Below are 13,307 nucleotides of genomic sequence, written 5' to 3'. Positions count from 1 at the left end.
ACCCAGGGATCCTCAAGCCAGACAAGCCAAGCAGGGACACCCCCAACTCCCTGGGGCCACAGGGGCGCCAGGTCTGGGTCTAACGGTGTGTGGTGGGTCCAGCCACCCTGGAGGGCTCACCTGCACCCGGCCAGCATGACCTCTCTGTCTCCCAGGCCTCCTGCAGGACCTCAGCTGGGAAGCCCTATGCTTAGGCATGAGCTCTGTTAAGAATCCTAACATGCCTTTTTTAGATTGGTATTAATTTTTATTATTATTATTTTTTTAGCAGAGATGCTTCCCAAAGCGCTGGGATTACAGGCGTGAGCCACCACGCCCAGCTCCTAACACTTCTAAATCCAGACCAAGGACGTGTGTCTGGCCCAGGGGCCCACCGCCTGCTTTTATAGAGTCTTACAGGAACACAGCGATGCCTGTTCATTCATAGAGTGTCTATGGCTGAGCAAAGGTGGCTCTGACCCAAACCCTCACTCCACTCTCCTGTCACATGCATTCTGTCACAAAGAAGACACAGCTAGAGAGCGAGGTGAGCTCTCCCTAACCCTCCATCCTTTTTTTTTTTTTGAGATGGAGTCTCACTCTGTCACCAGGCTGGAGTGCAGTAGCGTAATCTCGGCTCACTGCAACCTCCACTTCCTGGGTTCAAGCGATTCCCCTGCCTCAGCCTCCCAAGCAGCTGGACTACAGGCAAGCACCACCATGCCTGGCTAATTTTTTCTATTTTAGTAGAGACAGGGTTTCACCATGTTGGCCAAAATGTTCTTGATCTCTTGACCTCATGATCTGCCCACCTCAGCCTCCCAAAGTGCTTGGATTATAGGCATGAGCCACTGTGCCCGGCACCCCCCATCTTTCTACAGACTAAAGGCTCGAGCAGGCTGAGCACACAAGCCCCTCTTCACCCTCCCTCTGGGCAAGAGGGAAGACACAGGCGTGCTCCACACTGCCAGTCATTCTGAGCTTCACCAGCACAAAGCACCCATCCCCAGCTTCTTCCACACTCCCTGAGACAGGACAGGAATATGCTACTTTCAGCGAATGGCAAAGGTCATGCAGTGGACCCAGGCCCTGGGCAGTTAAGGACATGTCCTTTGCACCCTTTCTGTGTAAATGCCTATGAGGCCACCAGAAACAAATAATCCTGAACCTCAATTCTGAGGAACCATTTTCCCACACGCTGAAGGTCTTCCTCTCCCACTGGCCTCTATCAGGCTCCCCAGGCCCATCAGCTGCCCTGATGTCCCTGATACCCAGCCTTCCCCTGCCCCGCCCTCCCCCACAGGAGGGCCAGCCCTGTACCCATTTGCTCCTCTTCTGGGATGCCCATAATCCTCATGGCCTCCATGGTCTCCTGGAACATGTCCTTGTCCTGCTGCCCGGGGATGGTGACGTGCCCGTTGGACAGGAAGCGGTATTTGTTGTACGGCTCCAACAGGAGATCGGCTGTAAGGAGTGGAGGACAAGGACGTCTCAGCGAGGCGCTGAAAGCAGAGGCTCCATCCACGCTGTGACCTCAAAGGCTGGAGAGACTGGGACAGATCCTGAGCCCTGAAATGCCCTGGAAACTGTGGAGTAGCCAGCGACGTTGGCTTTCCTGTGTCTGAGACGCTGACACTCATGTCTCCTGGCCCAGGAGAGCACCAGGGCCCCACGATTTGCAGCTGCACATGCAACCCACCCTAGCTCTTCTCTGGCATGGTCAGAAACAGAAGACCAAGTCCTTAGGATGGCACAGAGAACAGGAGTCGCTCTCACTTCTCTCCGCTAAACCCAAGGTCAAAGTTTTCATTTCCCGAATGACGTCTATGGCCCAATTCTGGCAGGAGACCCAGAGCCCGGCAGCCCCACCATCAGGCTGCACGCCAGCTACTCACTCTTCAGGTGCTCTCCAGCCCCAGACAGGAGATAATAGAAGATGTGGAAGGTCCGCTCTTCCTTGGCTTGGCGGATGGCACGGGATTTCTCCAGGAGATCTTTGCAAACATTAAGGAACACCACAAGATGGGGGAAAGGCAAGCCCTCCACTGTCCTTTTTTTTGGAGACAGTCTCACTCTGTCGCCCAGGCCGGAGTGCAATGGTGCGATCTCAGCTCACTGCAGCCTCCACCTCCTGGATTCAAGCAATTCTCCTGCCTCGGCCTCCCAAGTCGCTGGGATTTCAGGCGTGTCCCACCACACCCAGCTAATTTTTGTATTTTTAGTAAAGATGGGCTTTCACCATGTTGGCCAGGCTGGTCTCAAACTCCTGACCTCAGGTGACCCACCCACCTCAGCCTCCCAAAGTGCTGGGATTACCGGCGTGAGCCACCGTGCCCGGCCTGCCTTCCACTGCCCTCTTATTCTCATCCAAAGGAACTGAACTTCATCAGGAAGGAAGAATGGCACAAAATGGCAAAATACAGCAAAAGCAAACCACCTTGGTTCTCATCTTCAAGGGGCGCAGCATGTCCAAGAGTAGCTCACACCCCTTAGGAGGCTTGTCTCATTCCTTTATTTTTATTTATTTATTTATTTATTTTGAGACAGAGTCTCACTCTGTTACCCAGGCTGGGGTGCAATGGCGTGATCTTGGATCGCCACAACCTCCACCTCCCAGGTTCAAGTGATTCTCCTGCCTCAGCCTCCCGAGTAGCTGGGACTACAGGCATGTGCCATTATGCCCGGCTAATTTTTGTATTTTCAGTAGAGATGGGGTTTCACCATGTTGGCCAGGATGGTCTTGAACTCCTGACCTCAATGCTCCACCCACCTTGGCCTCCCAAAGTGCTGGGATGATGGGCGGAAGCCACCCCACCAGGCCTCCTTGTCTCATTCTTACAGATAATGGAAACAAGAACAGTCCCACAAGTGAAGGTTAAATGCTGGTATGTGGGAGAGAGAAAGCAGCTTCGTCTAAATGCCCACCTGTGGGAGCCACACTAGATACCTTTCAACAACTCCATGTCATTGAAACCAGAACGTTACCCTTCCCGTGAATAAAGTCCTAAGCTCTGTGCTGAGTTTGCACTGAGCTGACCCTTACAGTCCTGCCAACTCCACAGAGAAGGTATCATGACCAGCCCAGAATGGGGAAAGTGCTGGAATCAGGAGGCAGTTTTTTCTCTACAGAAGTCAAGTCGCCCCTCCGGATCCAGAACTCCCATCCCAACAAACCACAAGGATACAAGTCTCAATGTTGGCTCCAACGATGTAGCCATTGACATCAAAGTTGATTCGAATGAATTTGCCCTAAGTAAAGAAGGATAATGAGAGATCAGGGGTGCCCCTGCCTTGGGGAGCTAGTAAGGGAGAGACCAGAGCCCCCCGCCCCACCTCCAGTGGGCACAGCTTGGAGGGAGAAAACCCTGAGACTGGACCCATGCCCCTATGGCCACCTTGCGTGGGCCCTCAGAACTCTGGCACCACACACCACAACGCCTGAGGCCATGAGCCCAAGACAAGCGGAGCCCACACCCAGGTTCCTCTGCAGAGTGGGAGAGAGGCCAGTTATCTGGAAGTGTTCCTCTCTGCCTGACCTGGGAACTAACTGGCTCCTGGTGGCAGCAGGACACTTTTGGGCAGTGTAGGCAACACCCTCACTGGCCTTTCCTCCCGCCATGAGGGAGGCTGAAGCAGCTACTCGTGGTCTCCCTCCTTAAGAGGGGCAGGGCAGGTCCACACCAACTGGCATTGGGTCTGGCCTAGTCCACGCAACAGGCCAGACAGTACTGAGTCTGAATTGTCCTTTGTTTTCAGGGAAGGGCACCCAGGAGAAGGCAGCATGAGCCAAAGCTCTGGGCAGAGCCCTCTGTCCCGAGAGCCGAGGCACCGCCATGCTACTCACAAAGCGGGAGGAGTTGTCATTCTTCACGGTCTTGGCGTTCCCGAAGGCCTCCAAGATGGGGTTGGCCTGCAGCAGCTGCCGCTCCAACTCACCCTGCAAGGAACCCGGGGATGCAGTGAAGGCCGGGTAGCAACCTGGGCTGCCGAGCCTCCCCTGCCAAGAGGGGACGATGGCAGGGCCGTGTCAGCACATCCAATGTGCCAGGAACGGAGGCTTCTGGGGGGGGCTCCAGTGTGCCACTCCAGCCAAGGCCAGGCCCCAGTATCACCCAAGTGCGGCCTTCCCGCTGCACTTTGGAAACCTTGGTCAGTTTCAACTTACTTCCACGGCCCTAGAAATGGCAGGCAGGACGCTCCCTCAGCTCTAGGAACCTGGCTCTGGAGGACCCAGATGAAAACAGCACATGAACTAGGGGAGCCGATAGCACAGACAGCCTGGGACAGTGGCTCCACCCTGTGTCCACCGGCCTCCCTTTCCCTCCTTGCCTCTAATCCTCACATTTTTATTCATTTTCATAGGAAAAGGCAATGAGAGAATCAGATCTGGAAAATATACATGCTCATCTCATCTGTGTCCTAATAAACGCTTCCCTTTCCATGCCAGACCCTCCACTGCCACACCCTAAACCCACCATGGCAAGCAGTGAGCACGTGATCCATGAACTGCAAGCTATTTACCGAAAACGTCAATGAATCCTGCTGTGGACTCAACGGTGCTTTGTGGTTGAAAAAATGGCACCCTTGTGCCTTCTTACCCCTGGACGCCCACCATACTCAGGGGGCAGGACAGAGTGGCCCCATTTCACAGCAGATGAAGCTGAGGCAAGGTCATCCCGCTATCAATCAGCAGAGCCGGGTGGCGGGATTCAAGTCCCCGACCTAACCCATCAGCCACTGCCCCGTCTTCACACCTGCGCAGCAGCCCCATGCAGGCCAGGGAGTAGCTAACGCTGGCTGAGGACACTGGGGAGCTCATTCCCCTTAATGCCTGAGTGCCCTCTCTGGGAAAGAACATCACACAAGGCCCAGGCGAGCCTTTGTATTTATTCAAAACTGGAGTCAAGCCAGGGTTTTCCGGGAACGGCAGTCGCCTGTGAGTGATGACAAGGAAAACCGGGAGTAGCAGGAGCTGCCAGGAGAGTCCTGGACTCTGGCCTTACAAGCACACCTGCCACAGACAAGGCCTGTCTGCAGGGCACTGGGGACACTCTGGAATCTAGCCGAGCCAGGCTGGAAGCCCACCCGAGACCACAAGGGACAAAGCAGAGCCTCTTCCCCTGGCAGCCCTCCTAGGCCAGGACCCCCCAACCCAGAGCTAGGAAGCCTCCGTCTGAGAGCCATCCAGATAAGTGAAGGCACTGCTCTGCTGCCCACCGGAAGGAGGGTCAGCGGGGCCAGGTCAGGGGGCAGGGGTCAAACCCACAGAGTAGGCTCTACGTGTGTGCTGGGCACCAGTGGTAACTGGACACCATGCTTCCACCCACAGGCCTTGGGCGGGCCTGGGAAGTCGGCTAAGGCAGCCCACGGAGCCAGATTTGGATGAGAATGGCTTCCCCACCCGCTACGATGTTCTTCTCAGAGCATGGGCCAGGCTGCCAGGCTGGCTGAGCCGCTCCCATTCCCGCAGACAGACAGAAGGGGGCACGGCCCCCCTACAGGGCCTGCCCTCGCCCTGGCTAGGAGGTGAACTGGGGCCTCTGTGTGGGACCACACACTGTGGCCGTGGAAAGTGGGGCTGTGGGGCCAAGTTGGGAGCAGCCACTTCAGATTCCAGAACCAAGTTCCCTGCTGATGACGGTGATGACTAACCTACAGCTTTTTCTCTACTGACATCTAACTGGGCACAGAAGACTTTAATTTTTCAGTGGAATCTGCGTAACATGAAATGACACGCTACCGTATGTACTACAGGCTCATAAGGTTTGGGGTCACCTACCTGTTTCTGAAGGGCTTCACTGTTTCTGCCAGTGGGGCCCAACTAGTGCACAAATAACAGAGCAGGGCAAGTCAAAGGTCAGCGGGTCAGGCTCCGGGCACCTGCCTGGAAAGCCCCTTGGCCCAAGCTCTGCTTTGCCAACCCGCAGCCCAGGCCAAACCTGGCCTCCCCGCAGCAAGGTGAGGTCTGGAACAATCCCTCTGCTGATGTTGGGAGGATCAACTTGGCCACTGCAAGTGAGAGAGTGCTCACTCCCAAACCAAGTTCAAGGGTATTCTGTGCCCCAGCTGCCTGTGGAAAATCACAGCACAGCTTCAGGCAAGGAAATCAACCAAACTGGCCAGTGGCCTTTTGTGCCGACAGCCTGAGCTGTGACGGGAAGCCAGGGCAATCTATTCTCTCACTCCAGTGGGCTCAGGGCAGGGACAGGGTAGCTACCAAAGTCCACATTTTTACAACGTGGCTCTCACCGTCACCCCCAACCCCAGCATGCTGTCTTTGCCGAGTGCTGCCTTCCCCTCTACAGCAGGGACCCCAGATGGAAGGCACATGATCGATTTCACTGCCCTCTAACTGTGTCCTGTCTCCTGTCTTCCAGGGCAGGGACTAAATGTCACCCTCCCAAGAACGGGTCACATACTAGGCATTCAATCCATAGTTGGGAAATGGATTTTACTGCAAATTCAGAGATGGAAAACCACAGCTAGAGAACTCCTAACCTCACAGTCCTGTTTTTAAAATAGGCCTCCTAAAAAGAATGGGAAATAGGGGGGCGGGGGTAGGGAGGGGGATGGGGGGGAGAGAGAAAGAGAGAGAGAAAAGAAAAGAAACTTTATTAGTTTCTAAATATAACTCCTGACGCCCCATGGAAAAAGATTCTGAACGTCTTGAGAAGCTTGGCACATGGAAAGTCACTTTTGGTTCGGTTCCAGAAGACTGTACTCATTAGGCCATTCTGCAGGCCACACCCCAGACCTGCATGCAGACTCGCACCCTCCTTACTTACGACAGCACGCCAGTAAGGTGGAGCCGCCGGGAGCAGCCAAGCTCCCCTGACGGCTTCAAAGGACACCACTGGCACTTAGCTTTCACGGGGGAGTTTAAGAATGTGTGCCTGAGAGAGAGAGAGACAGCACCCCACGGTCATGCTGACATCTGATCACCCCAACCTCTGAAAACCTCCAACGTGAGACCTCCCCGGCACTGCTTCCGACTGGCACAGTGGTGGCAGGTGAGGGCAGCCGGCCATCTGCATCTGGTCTGGACCACGGAGCGGGGAGGTCTCCATCCACCGTGCAGAGGTCAGGTTCTGCATGGGGCATGACAGCTAAGGTGCACTGTGGGGAAGCCTGGGCACGACTGGGGTTTCTGAGATTAACTAGGTGTGAGGGCCACCCCCGTTCTGCAGGAGCTGTCATTTCAGAGTGCACAGGAGGTCACTGTGTGCCACACCCAGCCCCTCCTCCCAAGACAGTCTGTGAGCTGAGTCTAAAAGAAGAAGAGTTCTAGCTGCAGAAAGTGACCAGTGTGGGGTGAAAAGCTGCTAGAACAAAATACAGAATTTAAGGGCACACGATGGGCAGAACACGCATTCGCAGTGCAGAACGTGCAGTAAACGTGCAGCTCACCTAGCCAGGACACTGCTGGGTTCAACCATAAGCCATCAAAAGGGAGAGGAAAAAAACGGAGGTGAGATGACTTTCCAACTGCCCTTTCACTCTTCGCTGGGGTGCTGGGAGTGGGTGGCTGTCCACCCTGAGGCATTTCAACGACAGGGAAAAGAAATGGATTCAAACACATGTCCGCTCGAGACCCTGCAAGCGTCCAGCAACTTGAGGACCAAGTCTTGGAACCTGCCTTCCAGCCTCAGAAGGGGAGGACACGCGGCAATTAGCTACAGACGCCAAGAGGGCTGCTGCGCAAACTCCAGGACCTCGCCAATTTCCATAGCAACTCAGAAGGTTAGGAGGCCAAGGACGGAATGGGCTTGCTACTGCCGGACCACTCCCAAGACGGCCACGCTGTCGCCTCAACGGAAGGGGGCCCACCCTCTGCTTCATTCCCCAAAGCATCCTCATGTGAACCTGAAGCCATGACCACTAAGTGTTCTTCCTCCATCATCCCACCGAGGCCCAGCAAGCGGCCGTGGGGACCACAGCACTCACCTGGTCCTTCTTGCTCTTATGTGAGGACGCCACGTACGCCAGATACTGGATGACCTTCTTGGTGTTCTCTGTCTTGCCAGCTCCAGATTCACCCCTACCAAGAGAGGCAAGGATGTCCCAGGGTTAGGCCTGGCCAAGTCTTCGACCTCCGTCCCTTCCCACTGCACACTCGACTGCCTCGCCTTCTGTCGGGTGCCCGTGAAGGACCCAACATCTACTGGCAGCAAAAGGGACGGCCACATAAACACTCTGGAATCCTCATGCAGTCCATTTCCCATGGCTCTCCAGGGGCCAGACAGAAGTCAACTAAAACCCACTGCCTGCCCCGGTCACTTGGCAGCCTTCACATGCAAGTGTTTTAAAAATCAGTTTTAGGCAGCTGTGGACACAGGGGTCAAAGGCACTGGGACATGTTCCTCCGAAACTTCACTTGAAGGAATGTTCTGTGCCATTAACTCCCTCGGCAATGGAGTTTATGGATCTCCTTCTCCAGTTCAGAGGGTGAGAGGCCCCAGGGTCTATTTCAATCCAGGTAAAGAAAGTCACCACACAGGGCGCAAAGGAATGCCTTCTGCCCAGAAGTTACGGAGGGGCTGGTTCCCAGCTGGATTGCAGAGAGGATCTTGGTTTTCCTTTCTGCCATAAAATCCACCCGTCTTCCCACAGGCTTCTTGAAGAAGGATCATTGAAATTGAGCTCATGCATGCAGCGGGCCCCCTAGTAGCAAACCTACAAGCTGAAGTCCTGTCCCCTGGGGAAGCGGAAGAGGGAGCCTTGAATTGGGAATGGGGGACTTCACAATCCCCAGTCGTGGTTTCAGTAGGAGCCCTCAAGAATGAGAACAGATCGGTGGGTGAAACGAACCGCTACTCAGATGGAGAAATACTTACGTGCACAGGATGGATTGATCTTCCCGGTCTGCAACAAAGGAGACAACAGATTAACTCCCACCAGATACGAAGCCTCCCTCTCCCGAAGAGCTGTCTGTTTCCCAGAAAGGGAGCGCAGAGCCACAGACGCTGTCTTTGCGGGGATCTCGCAGCCCACCCTCATAGGCTGACAGTACACCTTGCCGGGAGGGGCATTTGTGGGGAACAGTGCCATTGGGCAGCTGGGAGCTCAGACTACCCACCCATGCTGCCCAGCCCCCACCAGAAAACTAGAAATAGTTCTCTGTCTCCCACCTTAGCGGAACCAATGTGTGGAAAGCTCTCCAGGAACTGACTTTCCTGGGAGCTGAGTGGGGCCTGCCTTGTGTGTTCAATAATGGGGGCTGAGGCTCTTAGAAATAAGCCCGCTGCAGGTGCTCTAAATACCACCCCCATTGAAGGAAGGAGCACCGTTTAAGAGGCCGGGGGAGGAGGGGTGCCGAGGCCTGACTTTGCAACGGGAAGGCCCTGGGGTAAGATGCTGCCTCACAGCGTGAGACCCGGGACAGGTGCACAGCCTTTCCTGAGCCCCAGCTCCCTCCTCCGCAGCGTGGGATAACAGTACATGTGTCCACAACACATGTGACCACACCAGCATGGTGTCTGGCAAGTGGAAGGCGTGCAGTAATGTCATTTTAGAGGCAGCTTGTAAAGAATGACAGCTTCTGATGGGTTTCTCTGACAACCTGTTCTAGAGGCGAGTGTCAGGAACTTTCAGCAACTATCAACAGCTCTATGAACCGCTCGGCAAGTAAGGCTATAAATACCCACTCTCCCCTGGTACAGGAGGGGCAGTAATGCCCACATTCTGAAAGCTGAGTTTGCCGGTAACAGTAAGGCATCCTGGCTGTTCAGTGCCAGGTATCCAGTCTTAAGCAACAGCTGAAACTACAAACTCATTTTTTTTCCGTTTTATCGCACCCCATCTAAAGTCCTCACCGTCCTTGAAGTCAAACTGGCCTGAATCCAGGATCAGGCTACTTACAAATATTTGAGCTGCCGTGAAGTATTTAAGTCTGAGTCTCAGTTTCTACATCCACAAAGGAGATATGCTACTAACTCCCCTGCAGGATTCGTTCGCAAAGTAGAAATAACACACAAAATGGACCTGCCGCCGTCCCTGTAAAGAGAGGAAGCTCCCCAAATGGTTGGTGCCTACTGTCTTCCCCACCACGACGTTGACGTGACGGGTGGCAGTGGCACTGTCGGGGCAGTGCGAGCACCCGTGGCTGCTGGTACAGTATTGGCACTGGATGGAAACACGGGTTCAGCGACGTATGAAGGACACACTCAGTGGCTTGCACCACCCGCCTGGTCAGGGCCCTGCATGACTAGGCACTGGGAGAATGACTCACGGCTTTCCACGCACATGGCCTCGGGAGACACATTTCACTGTTCAACACCAGTAGACGCCGACCAGCTAGGTAGCCTGCCTCTTCCGAGGTGAGCTTTCCAGAGTGCCTGACCTCAGCAGTGTGAGGGGCTGGGCACTGCCTCCTATCTCTTCTTTTGCCCACTGGTCATTCAGGAGGCAAAAGGAAGCCCCAACAGAGAGAAGTAAAAACAAACCTCACACCCAACACCAACATCAGCTGTGCCCTGGGCCACAGCTTCCTCCCAGCCCCCTAAGCATCAACAGGGAGGGGGCACAGAAGGGCTAGGTCACTCTACCACATCCCACACTCTGCTGTCTGCTGTGGGCACTGCTGGGGAGGCAAGCTCTAAGGGGGGCCTTACTCCCCGCCTTGCTGTTCTCAAAAAAAAAAAAACAAGTCCTTCAAGCTTGCACAGCAAGGACAGAGATTAGAGCCCAGCATCCTTGACAAGACAGACGGGAAGACAGAAGGGAGGGAGGCAGCAGGAACGACAGGCTGGGGAAGACAGTAATTTCGTCGCTGGCCCCCAACAACAGTGTGGCAACCGATAGGGGTTTGGAACAAACATTTTTGTGATCGCAGGCCCTTGCCCTCCCCCACGGAGGCTCCCTGTGGTCTGCCCCAGCTGTGGGCATGTTTAGTCACCGGCTCTACTCACAGGCCAGAAAGTACCTGCGAGTGCTGGCAAGTCGAGTGCGGCAACGGCTCAACGCTACCATAAAAGGAAACATTCCCCAACCCTTCCAGAGGAACCGTTTTCCCAGGGCTGTCCCTGGGATGGCTGGAATTCCTCTAATTGTGTGAGGAGGAGTCAGAGGCTCCATGGCTGAACAACAGGAAGCAGAGCCCAGAAACACACTCGAAGGCATGCACACGCAGGCACGTGCGTGCACAAGGGCATGGACACACACAGCGACACACAAGCCTCTGCGCACACGCAGTCACAGATGGAGGCGGGTGGACAGAGGTGCATGTACACAGAAACACACGCACACACATGTGCACAGAGGTGTGCAAAGCCACATATATAGATGAGCACATGCACCCACAAGGCACACAGCTGCACATGCATTCACAAACATGTCCACACACAAACGCAAGTGCAAACACAGGCACCCGAGGCACATGTATGCCCAGGCGTACGTGGACATACATGTATGTATGCAGCCATGCACACAGAGGGACATATGCCCAGGCACACACACACACTTCAGATTCCGAAACCCCAGAGCCAAACTCAGAGTGTCTTCTCTCCATTCACCCCACAATCCCCAGCTCTCTGACTCCTCCAGCCTTCCCCCTCCAATTCCTGAAGCCAGCTTGCCACTGTCAACACAGCCTAAATAGACCTTAAAAAATTCTGGGCCACGTGCTGTGGCTAATGCCTGCAATCCCAGCATTTTGGGAGGCCGAGGCGGGCAGATCTCAAGGTCAGGAGTTCAAGACCAGCCTGACCAACATGGTGAAACCCCATCTCTACTAAAAATAAAAAAAAATTAGCCGGTTGTGGTGGCAGGCACCTGTAATCCCAGCTACTCAGGTGGCTGAGGCAGGAGAATCGCTTGAACCCAGGAGGCAGAAGTTGCAGTGAGCCGAGATCTCGCTATTGCACTCTAGCCTGGGCAACAGAGAGAGACTCTGTCTCAAAAGAAAAAAAGAAATCTGGATTTGTTTTGCCAGGAACATTCATTCGGACAAATGCTTTCTGAAAAGCAAACTGCTGGGAGCCTCCTCATTGCTTCCCCTCTTGCCTCACTGCTTAGCATCCCAAATCCACCTGCCCCACGAATCGCACCATGAATCGCACCATGGCCCCATGCAACAGGAAAGGTCTTTCCAACGCTCGGGAAGGGGTTTGGTCTGTTATCTTGTATGGCCTCTAATAACCTTACAAAGTAGATAAAGCAGGTATTATCATCACTGTTTTGCGGGGTCTTTCTGCACAGTGGATTTCCCAAATTTGTTTCTGATCTCAGAGGCATCTCTTCTGGGCAGTGACGTAGTCAGAATTCTTAGCAACCAGTGGGCTCTTGGCCAGACTCAGTTTACTCTGCAGCCCACCTCCCCCCCCTGTGCATTCTGGTGGAGACTGCTATCAGCACCCACCCCATCACCCTTCCTCCACACTGCCATCTCACTGGATGAGCATATTCAGAGTCCAGCCCAATCCGCTTGTTTTGGCTCAAGTCCTTATTTGGCCCGTAAGGACTGAAGGCTTACTTGAAAACGCCCTTCCTTCCTCTACACAGGAGGAGGTCGCCGGGAACATGCCCCTTCTGGGACACGAGCCCCCTGCCAGATGAAAGCCTAGCTATGGTAGGCACTTGAATTCCCTGCCCCAGCCCCTTTCTTGGAGAGGGCGGGGTAGGGCCGGGGTTATGAGTCACTCTGCAGTAGCTTTCAGACTTTTCAAAAAGCAGCGGCAGTCCTTCCTCAAATGAAATCTTCCCAAATCCCTGAGCAAGGTACAGCAGGTGGTGGAGACAGAGTTCCTGAGCAGGGTTCCTCAGAGCACACACAGTTTGACAACCTCTGGTCCATGTGTCTGGAGCAGCTCTGCAGAGGAGGAAGCCACCACCAAGAGCACTGCAGCCCTGGATTCTGCTCTTCCCACACGGTGCCTGCCCCTTGACCCCTCTGGGAGTGAAAGGACTGCTCTGAGGATGGAAGGAAATGGTGTATCTGTTGTCCACAGTGTGAGGCAGACGCGCAGACATGTTGTCCTTATCCGCCTGCTGTCTCGGAGCTCCCAACTGAGCAACTCCCTGGCACCACCACGAGAAAGTCTTTTATAAAAGTTCAATATTCAGGAACCAGGCCATTCCCTCCTTGGATCTCATTTGAAACCTGAAATGTCCTGAAGCCAAGCCCATGCAGTGAGGGCCCCTGAGCTGATGCCGCCATCTACCTGTGCACAGGTGTTTCTAGCCAGCTCAGAAGGCTGGGTCCAGGAGGGAGGAAGGGGAATCTGACCGCAGGTATTTCATCTCAGGTGCCGACTTCTGCTGGGGGCTTAAGGCTCACTTCCTCTGTGAGAGGAGCTTCAGCTTGTTCTTGTCCATAAAAGGCCACAAGGCTC

At 54.5% G+C, this 13,307-nt stretch overlaps 1 protein-coding gene across 1 annotated transcript in view; it reads right to left on the bottom strand.

Moving 5' to 3' along the window:
* MYH9 (myosin heavy chain 9) overlaps window positions 1-13,307 on the bottom strand; it is a 112,976-nt gene that overhangs the window by 37,923 nt on the left and 61,746 nt on the right. Inside the window, exons 4-9 of the mRNA XM_003932915.4 lie at window positions 8,814-8,841; window positions 7,924-8,017; window positions 3,824-3,916; window positions 3,165-3,228; window positions 1,875-1,973; window positions 1,300-1,443 (exon numbers count right to left, since the gene is read on the bottom strand). Of these exons, the coding sequence (XP_003932964.1) occupies window positions 1,300-1,443; window positions 1,875-1,973; window positions 3,165-3,228; window positions 3,824-3,916; window positions 7,924-8,017; window positions 8,814-8,841 (522 nt within the window). The remainder of the gene's footprint in view (window positions 1-1,299; window positions 1,444-1,874; window positions 1,974-3,164; window positions 3,229-3,823; window positions 3,917-7,923; window positions 8,018-8,813; window positions 8,842-13,307) is intronic.

Source organism: Saimiri boliviensis, chromosome 21 (genome assembly GCF_048565385.1).
Source record: "Saimiri boliviensis isolate mSaiBol1 chromosome 21, mSaiBol1.pri, whole genome shotgun sequence".
In the NCBI taxonomy this organism is placed as follows: Eukaryota; Metazoa; Chordata; class Mammalia; order Primates; family Cebidae; genus Saimiri; species Saimiri boliviensis.
Note: the sequence above shows the minus strand (reverse complement) of the source record. Positions and strands in the feature narration are given on the sequence as shown.